Source organism: Rutidosis leptorrhynchoides, chromosome 11 (genome assembly GCF_046630445.1).
Source record: "Rutidosis leptorrhynchoides isolate AG116_Rl617_1_P2 chromosome 11, CSIRO_AGI_Rlap_v1, whole genome shotgun sequence".
Lineage (NCBI taxonomy): Eukaryota > Viridiplantae > Streptophyta > Magnoliopsida > Asterales > Asteraceae > Rutidosis > Rutidosis leptorrhynchoides.
The window spans coordinates 10,653,436-10,673,647 of NC_092343.1; the positions used below are offsets into that span (position 1 = coordinate 10,653,436).

Below are 20,212 nucleotides of genomic sequence, written 5' to 3' on the forward strand. Positions count from 1 at the left end.
AGGGTTGTTTTTCAAAATCTTCCCTCAACCCTGCTGATACAATTATAGATTATACTCTTATGTGTTGGCATGTTTAATTGTAATGTGTTCGCTTGTTTTCATGTTGGGGGATGTTTTTTGTAACCACACACATTTACTTACAAAAGTAGATTTCAGTTTTAATGGTTGTACAATGTGCAAGATTAGTTGTACCATGTCTATGATTGGTTGGAATCTTGCTGCATTTGGGCAGCCAACCTTTATATCACAAAATCTTGTTCCATGAGGGTGTCACATGATTAACCATTCAAAATGGGCCAATAATGATAATTATACTATATTTAAAAGGGGATGATTCTTACACACATTTTTTTGATTCTCACACACCTATTTTAACCTTTTACTCTTCTAATAATACTCAATTGGTGTATGAGGATCAAAAAAGTGTGTGTGAGAATCATCCCCCTATTTAAAAATACTTGCACTTAGTATTGATAACATAAATTAATCAAATATTAATGAATTCCTATAAAAATGGAATCAATAAGGTTATAAACTTGGATCTAATTTCAACAAATTTAGGCATAGGAGGAAGTTAGTAGATATAAAGGGGCCTGAGACCCCTCAAAACATTTGAGTTATTAATGTAGGATTTGGGATACCTAAGGATAAACAAAAGATTATATGTTACTCGCCACCAAAATTTATATAGCCAAAGGACCACAACATTTATGAACAAGAATACTACATTTGACCCCTGATACACTCCTGCATTCATATTCACAAGTGTAACTGCGTAAGTAACTGCCTGCACATTTTAAGAAGATAAACGAAGGTCTAATATAGAGGTGGCAAAATGGGCGGGTTGGGTGGCATGGGTAACGTGTCAAAATAGGTCATTTTTAGTTGAAGTCGAATGAGCTATATTGGGTTGGGTCAACCTGCACACTTTTTGTCCCTATTACTAGAACTACTTATATATATTGCAGCATATGGTTAAATAAGCAATATTATTACATAAACATATAAGGAGGTTGTACAGTTTAAAAGTAGACTTTTTGGGCGAATTTCAACGTGTTTGAACTCTTAACTGAGCTATCTACATTTGACCCATTTAACCAACTAGAGATAAAACACACCCATACATAAATAGATGAAAAGTGTCACCTTTACAGTCAGGTAACGACATAGTAAGATTGTAAAAGTTGATCAGAAATCTCATTTTTAGTTTAGTAATCATACAGGTGTTAACAAGTGGTACACAAAACTGTTAAAATGGGAGGAATGAATAAATCTACAAACCTGATCATTTCTTTGTTCTTAAAAAATTGGACACATGGTGTAGTCATAATATTGGCTGCCTCAGCAACCTCGGGATCTTCTTCGATATCAATTTCAGAATATTTGGGCGTTGTGATCAAACTCGTCTATCACCTGCCATTTATAGATATTCACAGTATTAGTCTATAGCGGATCAAAACTCAACGGATATAGATACAGAATACATATGTTGAAAACAAAATCAGTAGTGTTTGTTACCTTGCCAAGAATAGGCTTTAACGTCCTACATGGACCACACATTGGAGACGTATATAGTACACATATAAGTCTCGGACTTTCATGGTAAAATTTACGCAATGCATACTGCAGTCGAGAAACATAAAAATAAGTAAGAAAGCAGGCAATTAAAAAAAACAAAAATTATATAAATATGGAATATAAAACAGAAAAAGGATACAGTTTAGATACCAGGCCCTTAGGCTTAGTAAGTGTAATGTCAAATTCTTCTTGAACATCTCTTGGTGTGAGATTCTTCTTAATTTCTTCAGTATGAGGCTACCAAATTCGGAACGTAATGAGAAGATGTGGGGTTTTTTCTTAAAAATTTAGGTTCATTTTTAAGTCAATGATAACAAATCTTAAGATTATTGCTGATAAGATATTGTTCAACTGATAAAGCAGAAATGCACCCTGATCCTGCAGCAGTTATCGCTTGTGTCGTTTCATGATCCTATCCAAAAAAGATTACAAATTTGATATAGAGTTTATATCTTATTGCACACACCTTTAAGCAAATGTTACTATAAAGCCTCTGGTAGGTTTGGTGACTAGCCCGTCGCGTTTCGCCTAAGAATGTCTAAATAGTCAGTCAACGATAAAAAGTCGGTCAAAGTTAAGGTTGGTCAAAGTTAGGTCAAAATTTTACTCGTAATACTGTTATACTCAGATTTTGTGCCCTATACACATGTTAAACATATAATACTAAAAGTCAATGTTAGTCAACATCTGGCTCGACCGACTAGTCATTTAAAGTCCCGACCGGCTCGTCTCCGTCTCTCGACTTTTCTAACGTTGCTTGTATACTACCTGAAGATTGCCAGCAGCAAACACGCCTTCTAGAGAGGTCCTTGCAGTTCCTTCTTCAACCAATATATATCCTGAGCTATCTAAGTCAACTTTGCCTTCCAAAAGTTGACTATTCGGGGAATGACCGATTCCATAAAATAGTCCTTCAGCTTCCAACACTGTTTCCTCGCCCGTATCATGCTTCTTGACTTTTATGCCAGACATTTGACCTTTCGTGTTGCTGACGACATCCACTGTCTCGGTGTTGTAGTGCACCATGATCTTTGGACTGTCGAGAACTCTGAAACATTCGCCAGAATCAACCTGTTAAACAATATTTAAATTAAATTATTGAAATATTGTTGGATATTATAATCATAATTAATGCATCTACTATTTCTTGTTAAATCTACACAACACCCATGAACAAAAAAACATTTAAATGTTCATCTAGACTCAATAAATCTAATTGAAATGGAATAATAGCTAACCTATCTTGCATAGCTTTTGATGCCCTCGTTTGGTCCCTGCGTAGAAGTAAATGCACATGTCGAGCATATTTATTCAGTCAAATATATTGCTTCCTCAGTAACTGTATCACCTTCTACAACCGCAAGAACTTGATCCTTAAAATGTGGTGAAGCTCCGTCGCAAATTGCACATACGCTAATTCCCCTACTCCATAACTCGTCTTCCCGAGGTAAATTTAATCTTCTTGCAGTTGCTCATGTTGCTACTATAATAATATGGCATTTCACCTGAACATAAATAAGATCCAAATTCAGTATTTTTCATATTAGAAGGGACTACACGAAATTTTGTTGACTTACATGTTTAAAAACATGGTTGCAAAACTTACTACTCGGGGAGTACTCGGTCCGTCGGCCGGGACATTGGAGGGAGTAATCAGTAACTCCGGAATTAATCGGATTGTACTAAACGTACATAATTGTACTTGTAGTTATACTTGTAGTAACTCGGGAATTAAGATTCAAGTATGAAATCTCATCAAAATGCATCTGAGTTTATCAAACGCAAGGTCGCAGAGAACTTGGAATTACTCGTTGAGTATTCGGTTTTAGCAACTCAAGGGAGTACTCGGTCAAACTCGGGATTACACGGAAATTAGTCGTGGGTCAACACTCGGCCAAAACTCGAGATTACTTGGAAAATTGTTCAAAATCAAAGTTGGTCAACATCCGAGTACTCCTCGAGTTGCCGAGTACTCCCTAAAATTCCCGACCAAGTACTCCACGGTAGCGATTTATGCAAACTGATCAAACAAGATTCATGGTTGTGAAGCTCGTTTGAAAATTATCTTAACTTAAGAACCCATAGAATGAAAAATTCGCATATAAATAATAAATCGGTGATTTACTTTATTGCATCAATGCATGTGACCCAATTACATTCGACCTCCAAATGATACCCAACATGTTCATATATATCGCAGCCCATAAAGCAGGCCAAATTTGTAAGATTCGATTGGTACCAAAAAAACATTTGATACTGCTTATATAAACATCCGTACATTCATGCAAAAGTATATTACCAACAAGTACAATATCGAAGTTCAGCTTCATACATACATACATACATACTATTAATATTAATCTCTCTAACAATAACAGTTTGACAAATGATGCTAAACATGTACAGATGTACTACAAAACGGTAAATCAAACAACTACAAAAATCAACCTTGCATACTACATTAATTCTTCCACATCAAATTTCATTGCAGTAAATTTATTAACGATTACTCATGCATGTTCGCATCCGTATGTAGACACAGGTCTAAAGCTAGTTTCCTGTATATACCGCAAGCTAATCAACAAGTCACTACTTTTCAAAACTTAACTGCATATGTACTCTAACAGTCCTACATCTTAATCTGCACTTGAGGTCCAATTTAAAAAAGAAGGCACGTAAAGGCTCCAAATAATAGTCCAACGCCCACCTCACATCTCACCTAATTCTGTAACATTATTTGTGCAAATTCACAATTCTGTATCAGTTTCAAATAAATAAAAAAATTCCAATGTTTCAGTTAGTGTTAATCACTAAATGTGAAATCCTAAATTCATAATAAATGTAGCTCTATAATTATTTTATAGACTATGAAGGAACTAATTTCACGAATAAAAAGGGACCTGAAGAAGAAGTAGGTTGCTCAGCAGAAGAAGCTGAAGCTCGTATCCAACGACGGTGATTGCAGTATCTCCCGCCGGAGATATTAACGACGGAGTGAAAACGAAGTGCCGTGGCGCGTCGAGTAGTGAAATGTAGTAAGTAGGTGTTCGTATTGCACGGAGCTGCGGCGGCGGCGGAGGTAGGGCAGCGATTGTTTCCGATTGAAATTCCGGTAACAATGTCAGCAGTTGAAGCCATTGAAATTGTTGGTTTCGGACTATACATACAATATACAATAACCAAATTATACCTATCTGTTATAATAATAATAATAATAATAATAATATAGATATGGATAGTCAATTTTGGTGTATACATATAGTCAATTTTGGTACACAAAGTATGTATTTTTATATTGAGATTTTAGGCTATAAATACTCATGAATGCAAGCATTAAACTTGCACCATTTCTCACACTTACAAAGTGTTTCTTTCTTTCTCTCCATTACCATCTTTGTTCTTACACTTCATTATTAGTATTCTAAATCAAGAATCAAATCACTAAAGGTAGTTATAAGCCTACTGAATTATAACATCAAGAATCAAACCACTAAAGGTAGTTATAAGCCTACTGAATTATAACACGTTATCAGCACGATAATCTTAATACTAAATATGGTTGGCTCTGCCACCAAAATGATATATGGTCGGTTATACCACCAAAATGATATATGGTCGGTTATACCACCAAAATGATATATGGTCGGTTATACCACCAGAATGATATAGGTCGGTTATACCACTTGAAAAAATATATGGTCGACACTGTCGCCAAATTTTCATTTATGTTTACTAATATTTATATTTTTGTTATATAACATTTATTTATGATTGCTTACACATGGTCGACACTGTCACCTACTTATCATTTATGTTATATTAAATTTATGTTTAATGTTTATATACTTATGAATATAAATTGACTCTAATTTATCATGATGTTTTTTTAATTTTTGATAATAGAAAATGTCGAATCTGGAAAAGCTTAAATTTACTCCTTTAGAATCAACTGGAAACAACTACATGCCATGGGTTATAAAAGTAAAAATGCATCTTAAATCAATGGGCATTCTTGAAACCATAAATGAAAACAACACTTGTTCTGAAAAAGAACAAGCTACGGCATGTTGCTTTATTCATCAACATATTGATGAATGCTTACAAAATAATTATGTGACTGTAGAAGATCCCCATGTTTTATGGGAAGGTCTCAAAAGCAGATTCAATAATCAAAGAGAAATTTTACTTCCAGCTGCAATGGAACAATGGAGAACATTAAGGTTCCAAGACTTTAAGAAAGTAAATGAATACAGCTCAGCTCTGTATAATACATGTTCACAACTTAAATTCTGTGGACATGAAATTAGTGATGCAGACATGATGGAGAAAACTTTCTCCACAATGAATGCTGCAAACATCACAGTGCAAAGAAATTTGAGAATGCTAAAGTTCAAAACATATCCTGAACTTAATTCATATCTCTTAGTTGCAGAGCAAAATGATGAGCTATTAATGAAAAATCAGCAATCCCGTCCTACTGGTACACTTGCAATCCCTGAAGCAAATACTGCAAATAATTATAAACAGGGACAAGGACGCGGGCAAGGTCGTGGTTATAATAACCATCACCATCATCATGCCAAAAGCCATAACTATGGTAGAAACCATCCTTATGGTAATGGTAATGGGCGTGGACGTGGTCGTGGTCGTGGCCGTGGTGGTCAAAGAAATAGTAATCCACGAAAATATAAATATCAACCACAAAACAAGCCCATTAAACAAGATGTTGAAGAAAATTCTTCTAAAAATTCTGAAGAATCTTGCTACAGATGTGGTAGAATGGGCCACTGGGCTAATACTTGCCGAACATCTAAACATCTTGTTAAGATGTATCAGGATTCGCTGAAAGGTAAAGAAAAGGAAGTAAATTTTGTGGATAATATTGATCCAACAGTCACTGAGAAACCATCTGATTTATATGAAGATTTCTTGAATGTTTAAGTTGTGTGTCTTTTGAAAAATAAACGATTTAATATCGTCTGTCTTTGTCATTATGTTTGCTAAATGTTTCAGTACTATCTATTTGCGTTTAAAATATTGTGTAATATTAATGTACTCACTATTTATTTCTTATATATGAAGTTCAATATGAATTTTGCTGGAATACAACATCAATCAAGTGGTGGAGATCTCTGTATAGCAGACAGTGGAACTACACACACTATACTTAAATCCGAGAAATATTTTATTGATCTAAAACCAACGGAAGGAACTATACATACAATATCAGGACCTGCTAACTTGATAAAAGGGATAGGAAAGGCAAATTTCATACTACCAAATGGTACAAAATTTTTAATAAATGATGCCTTATTTTCTCCCAAGTCAAGCAGAAATTTATTGAGTTTCTCCGACATATACCTTAACGGGTATGATTATCAGTCAGTGACAACAGAAAATGAGAAATATTTAAGTATCACTGACAAGAGTCATGTGGTTGAAAAACTGCCAAGACTTAGTTCTGGATTACATTATACACATATAAATGTACCAGAAATACATATGGTAGTTAACGAAAAATATATTGATCCTGGTGTATTCAGTTTATGGCATAACAGATTAGGCCATCCAGGATCAACAATGATGAAAAGGATTATTGAATGTACTCATGGACATCCACTAAAGGATAGAAAAATCCATCATGATACAATGGTTCCATGTACATCTTGCTCTCTTGGAAAATTGATAACTAGACCCTCACCACTTAAGGTTGAGAAAGAATCACCAATGTTTCTTGAAAGAATTCAAGGTGATATATGTGGACCAATTCATCCACCATGTGGACCATTTAGATATTTCATGGTTCTAATAGACGCATCTAGCAGATGGTCTCATGTTTGTCTGTTATCAAGCCGTAATGTGGCATTTGCAAAATTTCTTGCCCAAATTATTAAATTGAGAGCTCATTTTCCTGATTACACCATTAAAAGGGTGAGACTTGATAATGCTGGTGAATTTACATCTCAAGCATTTAATGACTATTGCATGTCTATAGGAATTGTTGTTGAACATTCTGTTGCTCATGTGCATACACAAAATGGTTTAGCCGAGTCATTGATTAAACGTTTACAGTTAATCGCTAGACCATTGATAATGAGAACAAAACTCCCTGTATCTATATGGGGTCATGCAATTTTACATGCTGCTGCATTGATTCGCATCAGACCAAGTGCAAGTCATAAATATTCCCCCCTACAACTTGCTTTTGGTCAAGAGCCAAATATTTCCCATCTTAGAACATTTGGTTGTGCAGTGTATGTTCCAATTGCGACACCACAACGTACAAAAATGGGTCCTCAAAGGAGGTTGGGAATATATGTTGGATATGAAACATCTTCAATATTAAGGTATATTGAACCTATGACAGGTGACGTTTTTACAGCACGTTTTGCTGATTGTCATTTTAATGAAACATTGTTCCCTAGATTAGGGGGAGAAATGAAAAATAAAGAAAATGATGTTTCATGGTGTGAACCTCAATTAAAGTATCTTGATCCTCGCACAAAAGAATGCGAGACAGAAGTTCAAAAGATAATGCATATACAAGAACTTGCAAATCAATTGCCTGATGCATTTACAGATACAAAAACGGTGACAAAATCATATATACCAGCAGTAAATACTCCAGCTCGAATTGAAATTCCAAAAGCTGGCAATAACGTCACTCATGAATCTTTGCCACGTCAGAAACGTGGAAGACCAATCGGTTCAAAGGATAAAAATCCTCGAAAAAGAAAATCAGCTGATAATGAAGTAAAAGAAAGTGTTCAAGAAGAACCACAAATCAGTACTCCTACTGCAGAGGAGATTGATGATGTCAATACAGAAATTGCAATCAATTATGCATATTCAAAAATATTATGGAATCGAAATGAAATGAAAAATCTTGATGAGAAATTTTCATTTAATGTTGCATATGACATCATGAATAATGATGATGATCCAGAACCAACATCTATGGTTGAATGTCAAAATAGACATGATTGGGCTCAATGGAAAGAAGCAATACGAGCTGAATTAGAATCACTCAATAAAAGAAAAGTTTTCGGATCCATCATTCTCACTCCTAAAGATGTGAAACCTGTAGGATACAGATGGATTTTTGTCCGAAAAAGAAATGAGAAAAATGAAGTTACAAGGTATAAAGCTAGACTTGTAGCTCAAGGTTTTTCTCAAAGACCGGGAATTGATTATGAAGAAACTTATTCTCCTGTTATGGATGCAATTACTTTTAGGTACTTAATCAGTCTGGCAGTTTCTAAAAATTTAGAAATGCATCTCATGGATGTTGTGACTGCTTATCTATATGGATCACTTGATAGTGATATATATATGAAGATACCTGAAGGATTTAAGGTACCAGAAGCATCAAATGCAAAACCCAAAGAAATGTATTCGATTAAATTACAAAGATCTTTATATGGGTTAAAACAATCGGGACGTATGTGGTATAACCGATTAAGTGATTACTTGATAAGCAAAGGGTATACAAATAATCTTACTTGCCCTTGTGTTTTCATTAAGAAAACAACATCCGGATATGTGATCATAGCTGTTTATGTTGATGATCTTAACATCATAGGTACAAATAAAGAGATCCATGAAGCCATTCAACTTCTAAAGAAAGAATTTGAAATGAAAGATCGCGGAAAAACCAAGTATTGCCTTGGTTTACAAATTGAGCATATGCCTAATGGTTTACTTGTACATCAAACAACATATACTGAAAAGATTTTGAAACGTTTCAATATGGACAAGGCAAAACCATTAAGTACTCCTATGGTTGTTAGATCACTCAATGTTGAAGCTGATCCATTTCGTCCATGTGAAGATCAAGAAGACATTCTTGGACCAGAAGTACCATATCTTAGTGCAATTGGAGCTCTTATGTATCTTACAAATTGTACAAGACCTGACATTTCTTTTGCAGTTAATTTGTTGGCAAGGTTCAGCTCTGCTCCTACCAAAAGACACTGGAATGGGATCAAACACATATTTCGATACCTTCGAGGAACTACTGATTTAGGATTATTTTATTCTAACGAATCAAAACAAGATTTGGTTGGTTATGCAGATGCAGGTTATTTATCTGATCCACATAAAGCTAAATCTCAAACTGGATATGTATTCCTAAATGGAGGTACTGCAATATCATGGCGTTCTCAAAAACAAACACTTGTTGCTACATCGTCAAATCATGCCGAAGTGATTGCATTACATGAAGCTACTCGAGAATGTTTTTGGTTGAGATCAATGACACAACTCATTACTGATTCTTGTGGACTAGAACGCGATAAAAGTCCAACAACTATCTATGAAGATAATGCAGCTTGCATAGCACAGATGAAAGAAGGGTATATCAAAAGTGACCGAACAAAACACATACCACCTAGATTCTTCTCATACACTCAAAATCTCATTAAGGACAACCAGATTGAAATGAGATATGTGCAATCTAGCAAAAACTCTGCTGATCTTTTCACGAAAGCACTTCCAACTGCTATTTTCAGAACACACGTTCATAACATTGGCATGAGACATGTTCAAAAGATGTAACAGCTGAAGCGATGTCTACTTGAGGGGGAGTCAACTCCATGCTGCACTCTTTTTCCCTTAGCTAAAGTTTTTTCCCACTGGGTTTTCTTTAGCAAGGTTTTTAACGAGGCAGTAATTTATAGTTGATCTTCAACAAAATAAAATTGCTATCCAAGGGGGAGTGTTATAATAATAATAATAATATAGATATGGATAGTCAATTTTGGTGTATACATATAGTCAATTTTGGTACACAAAGTATGTATTTTTATATTGAGATTTTAGGCTATAAATACTCATGAATGCAAGCATTAAACTTGCACCATTTCTCACACTTACAAAGTGTTTCTTTCTTTCTCTCCATTACCATCTTTATTCTTACACTTCATTATTAGTATTCTAAATCAAGAATCAAATCACTAAAGGTAGTTATAAGCCTACTGAATTATAACATCAAGAATCAAACCACTAAAGGTAGTTATAAGCCTACTGAATTATAACACTATCCCTTTTAAGTTTAGCTAACACAGATTACAAACACAATTTTTTTTTTTTACTTAATTTTTTTTTTTTTTTTTTTTTTGGAGACCTGTTATTCTATCTTACAATAATATATGAAAGAATCTACTGAAATATGTAACTATGTAAGTGTGCAAGTGTAACACATTAACAAATGCTTTTGCTATGCTTTAAAAAATGGTAGCCCCAAATTATAGACATCCCACTAGGCCCATAAAAGAAAGGGCCGTAATAAAAGGAAAATGGTTGGTATGCCTCCACTACCGGAAGTCTTTAACAATATAACCTAAAAAATCGAAATTGCAATATATGCCTCATGTCCACGCATCATGCACCACACATCATGCGTGTGACATGGTGCGTGATGCGTGTTGACGATCATACTAGCCATCTGAGCTATTCTACCAAACAAGACGTACACGCATAACACAACATGCACGGTGCACGCACGGTGCGTTTGGTATCGTGTGTGGTGCGTATTTGACGGGATAAGATAAGGATATTGTGGATAAGATTTCCTGTTTTTTCGATTATCAAGTTTTTGAAAGGAAAAAATAGGGTTTCGTATATCACCTTTTTTGATTTATTGTAGATAATTAAGGCGTGAAAACCCAAAAGTGGGGGATCCGGGCACAAATAATGCCCATTAAAAGCCGACAGGCACAAATAATGCCCATTAAAAGCCAAAAGTGGGGGTCCCGAAGTTCACAGACACATGTATCCTAAAAGTCCATAAATATCACCTTTCACCGACACCCATGATTTTCATCACTAAACAACATCACCCAACACCAAAACGCATCGGATATCTCTGGACTCCTTCAAATTATTGTATCCTATACCCCCACCACCACCACCACCACCACCACCACCACCACCACCACCAATATAGTGTGTAAATTTGATCAGGGGTTAAATTGACGGTTCTAGTTGTGCTTTAAACGTCCAAATGAAGCCGGTTAGTATGTATTTGAATCGGGGAGTAATGTTTGAAATATAGATACTTGCCTCTAATCTTACATATTTATGTTTGAAATATATATGTTGGTTAAGATTCCAATCATAATATTCAAAGGTCAATCACTTTGTTTTGATGATGACACACAAGAGATAAGTGGTTAATCATATGTAGGACGACATGGGTTCATAAGCCTAAACTATCTCTAGCAAAAGACCAATACATAAGTAATTATCTTGGTAAAGATGTTACGCGGCTGCACTACGGTCGACCGTGAAACTGACCGTGTATGTCCTGTACCAACGAATTCAAGTTTTTCTAAAACTGTCAATCTACGGCTAACCTCACGGACGACCGCAGCTCGACCGCAGTTTTCTCTGTTACCAAAATCATCCACTTTAATTTAGACCACTTTGAGGCATCTATAATTTACAAAACCTTTTTAAACATACTTATAATAGTTGCCCTTTTTGATCTCAAAAGAGTTTTGAATCAAAAGAGGTTAAGTTTCACTAATCACCACCTAATGACATCTTAATGACATTTTAAGCCAAATTTAGATTAAACACACAAGTGTTATATCTTTTCATCCTAGTACATAATGTCATTTAGACATACTAATAATGATCATTAAAGTCCCAATTAAAGAGTTGCTCTCCCATTAGTTTTATGTACCATTGTATGTTTGTAAATGTAATTAGTCCAAGCTAGTCAAGGTTGTAACAAAGATCATTAAGTTTCAACTAGACTCAAACTAGTTCATTTGAGATGCAACAATGTTCCAAAAGACAAGATACTCCCATAAGCAAAATGATAAGTAATTAAGAAAGGTTGATGCAGCTTTTGAAAGATAATGGTTTGTCAAGAGACAAAATTCTGCAATTACCTCTTTAGGTAATCAATGACAAATGGTCAAAGATTGAAGACTTTCCTCTTTAATGGACATGTCAACTTCCATGCTTATGTCCAAAACAAAAGGGGTAATAGGGATAATTTCAGAGATGATTGGCCTTTAGTTGCAACTATTCAACAAGGGAAAATGACAATTTTTAAAGGACAAAAACGGCCATAAGAATCAGATGTCAGAGGTACACGGTTGAACCACGGTCGACCGTGCAGCGAGCCGTGTAGCTTCCAGGCAGATTTCTCTTTCTTATAAAAGCCAAGCCTTGAAGCATTTGAAGACTCACCTCTTGCACTTATATTTTTACATACTTACTGATATCATTCTCATAATTAAATTGTAATCTTTTAGAGTGATTATAGCAAGAGTACTTGTAAGCTTAATTTGTAAGTTTACTTGTAAACTATCTTCTTAAAGGGATCTAGAAGGTAGTTGTGTTTTTCACTAGGATAGTGCATTAGGATCTTGTGGTAAGAGCTATAGGTGTTTGTGAAGTCTTCAAAGGGAAGTAAGGGTTCACAAGTTGTGGCTTATCGAAGTACTAGTGTTGTATCCGGACACTCCACCGAGTTTGGGGTATCATAGTGAAGAAAAATCTCAATTCGTAGAATTGAAGAGTGGATTAAGGAAGATTAGTTGACATCTTCCCGAACCACTATAAATCGTTGTGTTTGTTCTCTCTTCCCTTATCTCTTTAATTACATTTATATATGCATGTATCTTGTTAGTACTATTTGAGAACAAACATTTCAAGTAACACTATATTAAGTTCAAGTTCGAGAAAAAATCAAAGAAAATTTTAAAAATTGACTAAGTAACTATTCACCCCCTCTAGTTACTTACAATATATAAAAGTCAACGTTAGTCAATGCCTGTCTTGATCGTTGCGATGCTTTAAAGTCCCGACTATTTTAACCCCATCTCGCGTCTTTTAACCTTGACAAGGACTACTTAATATTTGAGACTTAATCACCATCTTTTAATGTATAAAAACTATGAAACTATGATGATATGAAGTGCAAACTCACTATAAAAGGTGAAAACTTTAAATAGAAACGTCCTTTGTCAATATAGTTAGAAGGGAGTTTTTTACATCTAAATAATAAATCAAGGATTAAATGGATAAATACTTCTAACTTAATGATATAGTCATCACCGTCATTCCTTACAACCTCCTTCTTCCTCCGCCGCCGCCGTTACATACATAATAAAACTCTGCAAAATAACAAAACCCCCAAACCTATATATACATATTTCTATATCCATATTTATTATCACTTCAATCTTGCAACACAAACCCTAATGAGACCACAATAATGGTGTCTTCTTTAGCCCCAATTTCACCATCGACAATAATAAATGAAGAAACTTTATTCAAAGTTCATTCAAAAACCCAAATTCCATCATTCATTTTCATCATCATCGTCATCATCACTGTCAAGAACAACAGAAGTATTAAACATATTACACTCAATAGATCCAATGGAACCATCACTTGAACAAATAACCCCATTTCTTTCCCCTGAAATTATCACATCTGTTCTTCAACAACAACAAAACCCTTATCTTTGTTTTCGATTTTTCATCTGGGCATCAAAAAGGAAGCAATTTAGGAGCTGGGTTTCTCATAATTCGATGATACAAATGCTCGTTTCTAATAAAGTTGAAAACTTTGATACTTATTGGAAAGTTCTTGATGAAATCAAGAGTAATGGGTTTCGAATTCCGTCTGATGCGTTTGCAGTTTTGATTTCTGGCTATTGGGAGATGAAGGATGGTGAGAAAGCTGTTGATACTTTTGGTAAGATGAAAGAATTTGATACCGAGCCTAATTTATTTACTTATAATTTGGTACTTCATATATTAGTAAATAAAGGTATGATTATGCTAGCATTGGCTGTTTATAATTTAATGTTGAAGTCGAATTGTCATGTGAATTGTGCAACTTTTAGTATTTTGATTGATGGATTGTGTAAAAGTGGCAAGATTTCGAATGCACTTGTACTTTTTGATGAGATGAATAAAAGAGGTATTCAACCTAATAAGGTTACTTACACAGTTGTGCTTTCGGGATTGTGTCAAGCTAAGATGATAGATGATGCTTATCTATTGTTTAAGGATATGAAAAGTAAAGATATTAAGCCTGATTCAGTTACTTATAACGCTTTACTTAACGGGGTTTGTAAATTAGGTCTAATAGATGATGCTTTCGTTCTTTTGGATGAGTTCAAGAACGATGGTTTTGAGCTTGATTTGAATAGTTATAGTTCTTTGATTGATGGGTTGTTTAGAGCTAAAAGATTTAAGGAAGCTCATGATATGTTTCAAAAAATGACTGAAGATGAAATCGTACCCGATGTTGTTTTGCATAGTATTATGATTCGTGGGTTATGTGATGAAGGAAGGGTACACGATGCATTCAAGCTGGTAAAAGGAATCAACGATAGATACTTTAAAAACTTTAAAAACATTGTACCCGATACTCATGCTTATAATATGTTGATCAAAGGGTTATGCGATGAAGGCCTATTGGATGAAGCCCGTTCACTAAAGCTTGAGATTTCGAGTGTTGACCATTTTCCGGATGCTTTGACTTACACTATTCTAATTTCGGGTATATGTAAATACGGTCTAGTAGGAGATGCGCAAAACATATTTGACGAAATGGAGAAACGTGGATGTGTTCCTTCGGTTGTTACGTTTAATACTCTTATAGACGGGCTTTGTAAATCGGGTGATCTTAAAAAAGCTCATATGTTGTTTTACCAAATGGAAATTGGAAGAAACCCGTCTTTGTTTCTTCGGTTAACGCAAGGTTCTGATAGAGTTGTCGATAGTGGAAGCTTGCAGACGTTAGTGACGAAATTATGCGAATCGGGTTCAACCGTTAAAGCCTATAAGCTTCTCGCGCAGCTTGCGGACACTGCAATAACGCCAACTATTAGAACTTATAATATCTTGATTAATGGTTTGTGTAAAGCAGGGAAATTTAAAGGTGCTTATAAACTTTATAAGGAGCTTCAATTGAATGGAAACTCGCCCGATTCGGTTACGTACGGTACACTTATTAACGGGCTCGGGAGTTATGGTCAAGAAGATGAAGCGTTTTTGCTTATACAAGAAATGGAGAATAGCGGGTGTAAACAGACGTCAATTGTTTATAAAACGCTAATGAAATGGTTGTGTAGAAGGAAGAAAACGTCCGAAGCTTTTAATCTTTGGTTAAGGTATTTGAAAAGTTTACCTAAACGAGATGAAAAGGCGATAAAGTTGGTCGAAAAGTATCTCCAAAAAGGTGATATTAAAAGTTCCGTGAGGTTACTACTCGATATGGATATAAAGTTTAAAGATTTAGATGCTGCACCGTATACAATTTGGCTAATTGGATTTTGTCAAGCGCGAAATACAAAAGATGCGATAGAGTTACTCGATATATTAAGGGAATATAATATTAATCTTACACCTTCGAGTTGTGTGATGCTGATTAGTGCCATTTGTAGTGAAGGAAGATTGAATTTGGCTGTTGAAGTTTTTCTTTACTCAATGGAAAAAGGTTTCATTTTGAAACCGAGGATTTGTAATAATATGATCAAATCGCTTCTTAAGTCTCCGTCTATATTAGATTATTGTGTTTTTAATCTAATGGAGAATATGCAGTTGTGTGGGTATGATTTGGAGCAATATCTTGATGAAGAAACAAGGTTTCTTATAAGATCTGTGCAAGAAAACAAGAATCGAAAAATGCGTTGACAAAATGAGAGTGTTTGAATCATGGTCCATGGATGATGTTGTAAAAGTCAACGGAGGTACATGACATTTTACTTTTAGTCAAAGTTACAAAAAGGTAGCGGATGGTAGGATGTTTTGCCATGTTTTTGAGAATTTTTCATGTTCGAATGCTAAAGTTTTGTACAACGATGATACTCGATCGCACGTGTGGGACACGGGGCGTGCTTTATTTTTGTGTAGTTAAATAAATTTTTGAATTTAGTTTATTGTAGACCTTGACACCATCAAAGCGTTCTACTTTGGTTGAGAAGGTTTTTTGAGACTGAGTTAGTGAGTTTTGTAATTGGTAAACACTTCTTATGCTTAAATTTACTAAGGCTCTTTAATAGCATTGTTATTGTTAGTAAGATATATAAGATACAGTACTTTATAATAGTTACGAGTACATACCTATATAGATACTTGCAGCCTGATTCTTTTTGCATTATAGCATACGAGTACATACCTATATAGATACTTGCAGCCTAATTCTTTTTGCATTATAGCATACGAAGCGGAAGTGGGACGATTTGAGTTTATTTCTTATTTTTGTTATTTCTAGAAAATCGATTTCTCCAAAGGTTACGATAGTGTATCTCACTCCTTTTTACTTCACGTTCTTAAAGAAATGGGATTTGGATCGAATTTTATAAAGAAGATTAAAGCTTGCATCTCGAACATTAATTTTTCGGTTCTAATTAACGGGTCCCCGCAAGGGAGAAGGCTATGAAAAGGGGTTTGCATCAAGGCGATCCTATTTCTTCCTTTTCCTTTTGTTTATTATTGTATAGGAGGTATTGGGTAAATTACTTTCAAACGAGCTCGTCATTGGTGAATTAAAGGGGTTCGCAATTTTTCCTTCAAAAGAATCAATCATTACTTTAAATCCTTCAAAATCGGCCCTATATGGGTTAAATTGTTCGTAGATGCAAACAGAATTTTTTTCGGGTATTTTGGGGTGTCCAATCGGATATTTCCATTTCTCCTATCTTGCTATCCCGATAGGCGTCAAGAGAAGACATAGTTCTTTTTTGGGAACCTGTCATAAACTAATTTAAAAAGAAGTTGGCGGGGGTGAAAAGGTAGGTGTCTATCTTTCGGCGGTAGGCTAGTGCTAGTCAACGTCGTTCTTTCTAGTCTACCTCTCCATAACATGGCTTTGTACAAAGCTCCGAAAGCAGTGATTAGAAGTTTAGGAGGGCTGAAAAGGAATTCTTTGTGGGGCGAGGATTGCGGAAAAAGAAAGTTGTGTCTTGTCAAATGGGAAATCGTTTGTAAGCTAAAAGAATTGGGCGGTTTAGGCGTCACTCCTATTCGTCTAAAAAAATTAGCCATGCTTGCTAAATGGTAGTCAAGGCTAAACGACAACAAAAACTCACTTTAGAAAACGATTGTTCTTAACTCTTTCGGGCCTGCGTTCCGGGGGAAACTATTATATGAAACTGCTAGTGTGATTTTTCGGAACATATCCCCTGTGTGGAAAGCATAGATTCGATCCTTGGTAATGGAAGGTGGAAATGGACTGGGGGAAGCGGAGTATCGATTAATTTTTGGCATGATATTTTGCTATCCTCCTCACCTCTTTACATTCGTTTTCCTTCGTTATATCGGCTATTTTTTTCATAAAAATGAGAATGTTAGGTTCTTTCAACTTTCGGGCTCAGTTAATAACGCAGGTTGGTTAGTGATGATGGCATTCCCTTTACCACAATACGACACATCCGAATACGAGTTATTTTTAGCCGGACTAGCACAAGTAGTATTAGTAGAAGATAAAGATGATTTGGTGGTCCCCTGCTACAAATGGCACATATTCGGTTTCGGAAGGCGTGCATTTAGAAGTTAATGAAAGTGTCGAGTCAATCCCGGAGTGGGCGAATTTGATGTGGTACAATCCTATACCTTCTAAAGTTCTTATTTTTCATTGGCTTGCCATTCGAAGTTGTATTCCGGTACAAATATACACTTTCAAAGAGGCATTCTTCATGAAGGTCAAAATGTTGCTTTTTTTGGTGTTTTGTAATTCGGATGAAACTGTCCATTACTACATTGCCCATGGGCTAGTTTGATATGGACAGATGTATTCCGGTGGTGGAACATTAGATGGATTATGCCGTTATCCCTCGCCTCGTTCACACAGGATTGGAGTTCGGGATGGGGATTAAAGCGGGAAGATTTTGGCGGTTAATCGGCCCCGTTACAATTTGGTGCATTTGGCTCGCTAGAAATACCGCGCTATTCAATGATGAATTTACATGTTGGACGACGATTGTGATGAAGGTCAAGGTTAAATTGTTCAAGTGGGCTACAAACGCAAAGTTTTGTTATTTACACCAATTTTACATTTGGAACTCGAACCCGTGGGTTCTCCTTTAAATACAAAGCCGATCAGTACGATGATGATATTGGCGTGTTTGATAATTTATGTTGTGAACTTTATGTACTATACTTGTTATTTGTAATAGTCTTCAGGCCTTAATCCAAATTTATAATGGATACATAGAAGACATCTTTTGTAATCGGTCAAGCCACCATTTTGATGGCCAACCTTGAATTTATATATAAGATGTTTGTTTTTTGCCAAAAAAAATTATAATTAATCAACTTCATCAGTTTCTTGAAACGAGTAAAAAAATCCGCACTTCGCTGCGGGATGATTTTGATAGGTTGATTGAACGTTTAAAAAACGGGTAAAAATTAGTTAATTAAACGTTTAAAAAATAAAGGATTGATAAAGGAGGGTGAAAAAAATGAAGTGAAAAAGTTTGGTGTATTAACGGTCGGTTAGTTAAATTGATACAAAAATGGTTGACCGTTGATTAATTTACGTTTACAACAACGATTAGTTAAGAAAAAAACTGTTAACAGTTGGTTATTAACAATTGGTTAATTGAACGTTTAAAAAGTTGTTCATGTGATATTTTTTTTTTATTATTTTCTAACCTATTTATTTTGTCACATTTTTATTATCTTTTGTAAATTACAGTGATAATTTATATTTTTTGTTAGACGTAATAAAGTAATTGCTCTCTTTTTTTTCATCAAAACCCAACAACCCACAATTTGACCTCTAGATAGATGTTATTATTGCCATATCCACGGCATTGTTGTAACCGGATCAACCCGACTTAGTTTCATCACACAAACATTTGTACATTTATAGTAGTTTATTTTGTTGAATATTAGGAAATTTAGTGTAACTTTGAATATTGACAAAGTTTAAGGACTATTCATGTCTAGTTTAATTAGCTGTATACGTGTTAGCTATACTGACAAAATTAGGGATGGATGTATATGTGTTTTTTGGTGAACTCATATGTCTCTCATAAAATTACTTCGTATTATATTCTCTCCCGTCCTAATTTTGGCCGCCGTACCATCATATTTAGCCGCTACAGGCCGTCGTTCTCCTCCAACCTTCTAAATCCGGACATCTCAGCCGTTTTTATTCGTCTCTTCCAGTCTGCCGCTAGTCACCACCACCAATAAAGCGCTTAACATACCGCCGTAAATAAAATTTTTTTAGGTCAAATCCGGCTGGTGTACGTGGGTTCGCCCCAGATCTGTTCGGTGAAGTTTGCTATGTTTCTCCTCTTTTTTTTCAGATCTAGTGGAGAAAGCGGTGGAGGTGCCGGTAACTATAATCGGGTTAATTTATGTTTCACCTCTTTGTTAAATTGTAAGTAGTAAATTGTAAATAATTTTTTTTGGATTATGTTAGTTTGTATATAATTAGATTGTTAAGTTGATGGTTGTGATTAATTTGGTCGGGATGAAATTTTACGGTGGTGGTGGCCGGTGTTCAACAACAGCGTTGCTTCGATTCTTTGGTTGACGGTGTTGGCTTTATTTAGATCTATTAGTTTTTGTTTGTTTTTAAATATGTCAGTTTAGAGTAAAAAAAAAAAAAATTTGCTGGTTAGTAAAAAAAATTTGGATTATGTCAGTTT

The 20,212-nt window shown here is 35.1% G+C and overlaps 1 protein-coding gene and 1 pseudogene across 1 annotated transcript; one reads left to right on the forward strand and one right to left on the reverse strand.

Moving 5' to 3' along the window:
* Positions 1 to 541: 541 nt before the first annotated feature.
* On the reverse strand, positions 542 to 4,716 carry LOC139874294 (NADPH-dependent thioredoxin reductase 3-like; annotated as a pseudogene).
* An 8,986-nt stretch (positions 4,717 to 13,702) lies between these two features.
* Positions 13,703 to 16,607, forward strand: LOC139876986 (pentatricopeptide repeat-containing protein At1g79540-like). The gene has a single exon (XM_071864390.1). The coding sequence runs from the start codon at positions 13,854 to 13,856 to the stop codon at positions 16,242 to 16,244; it is 2,391 nt and encodes a 796-aa protein (XP_071720491.1). The 5' UTR covers positions 13,703 to 13,853; the 3' UTR covers positions 16,245 to 16,607.
* The last annotated feature ends 3,605 nt before the right edge of the window (positions 16,608 to 20,212 follow it).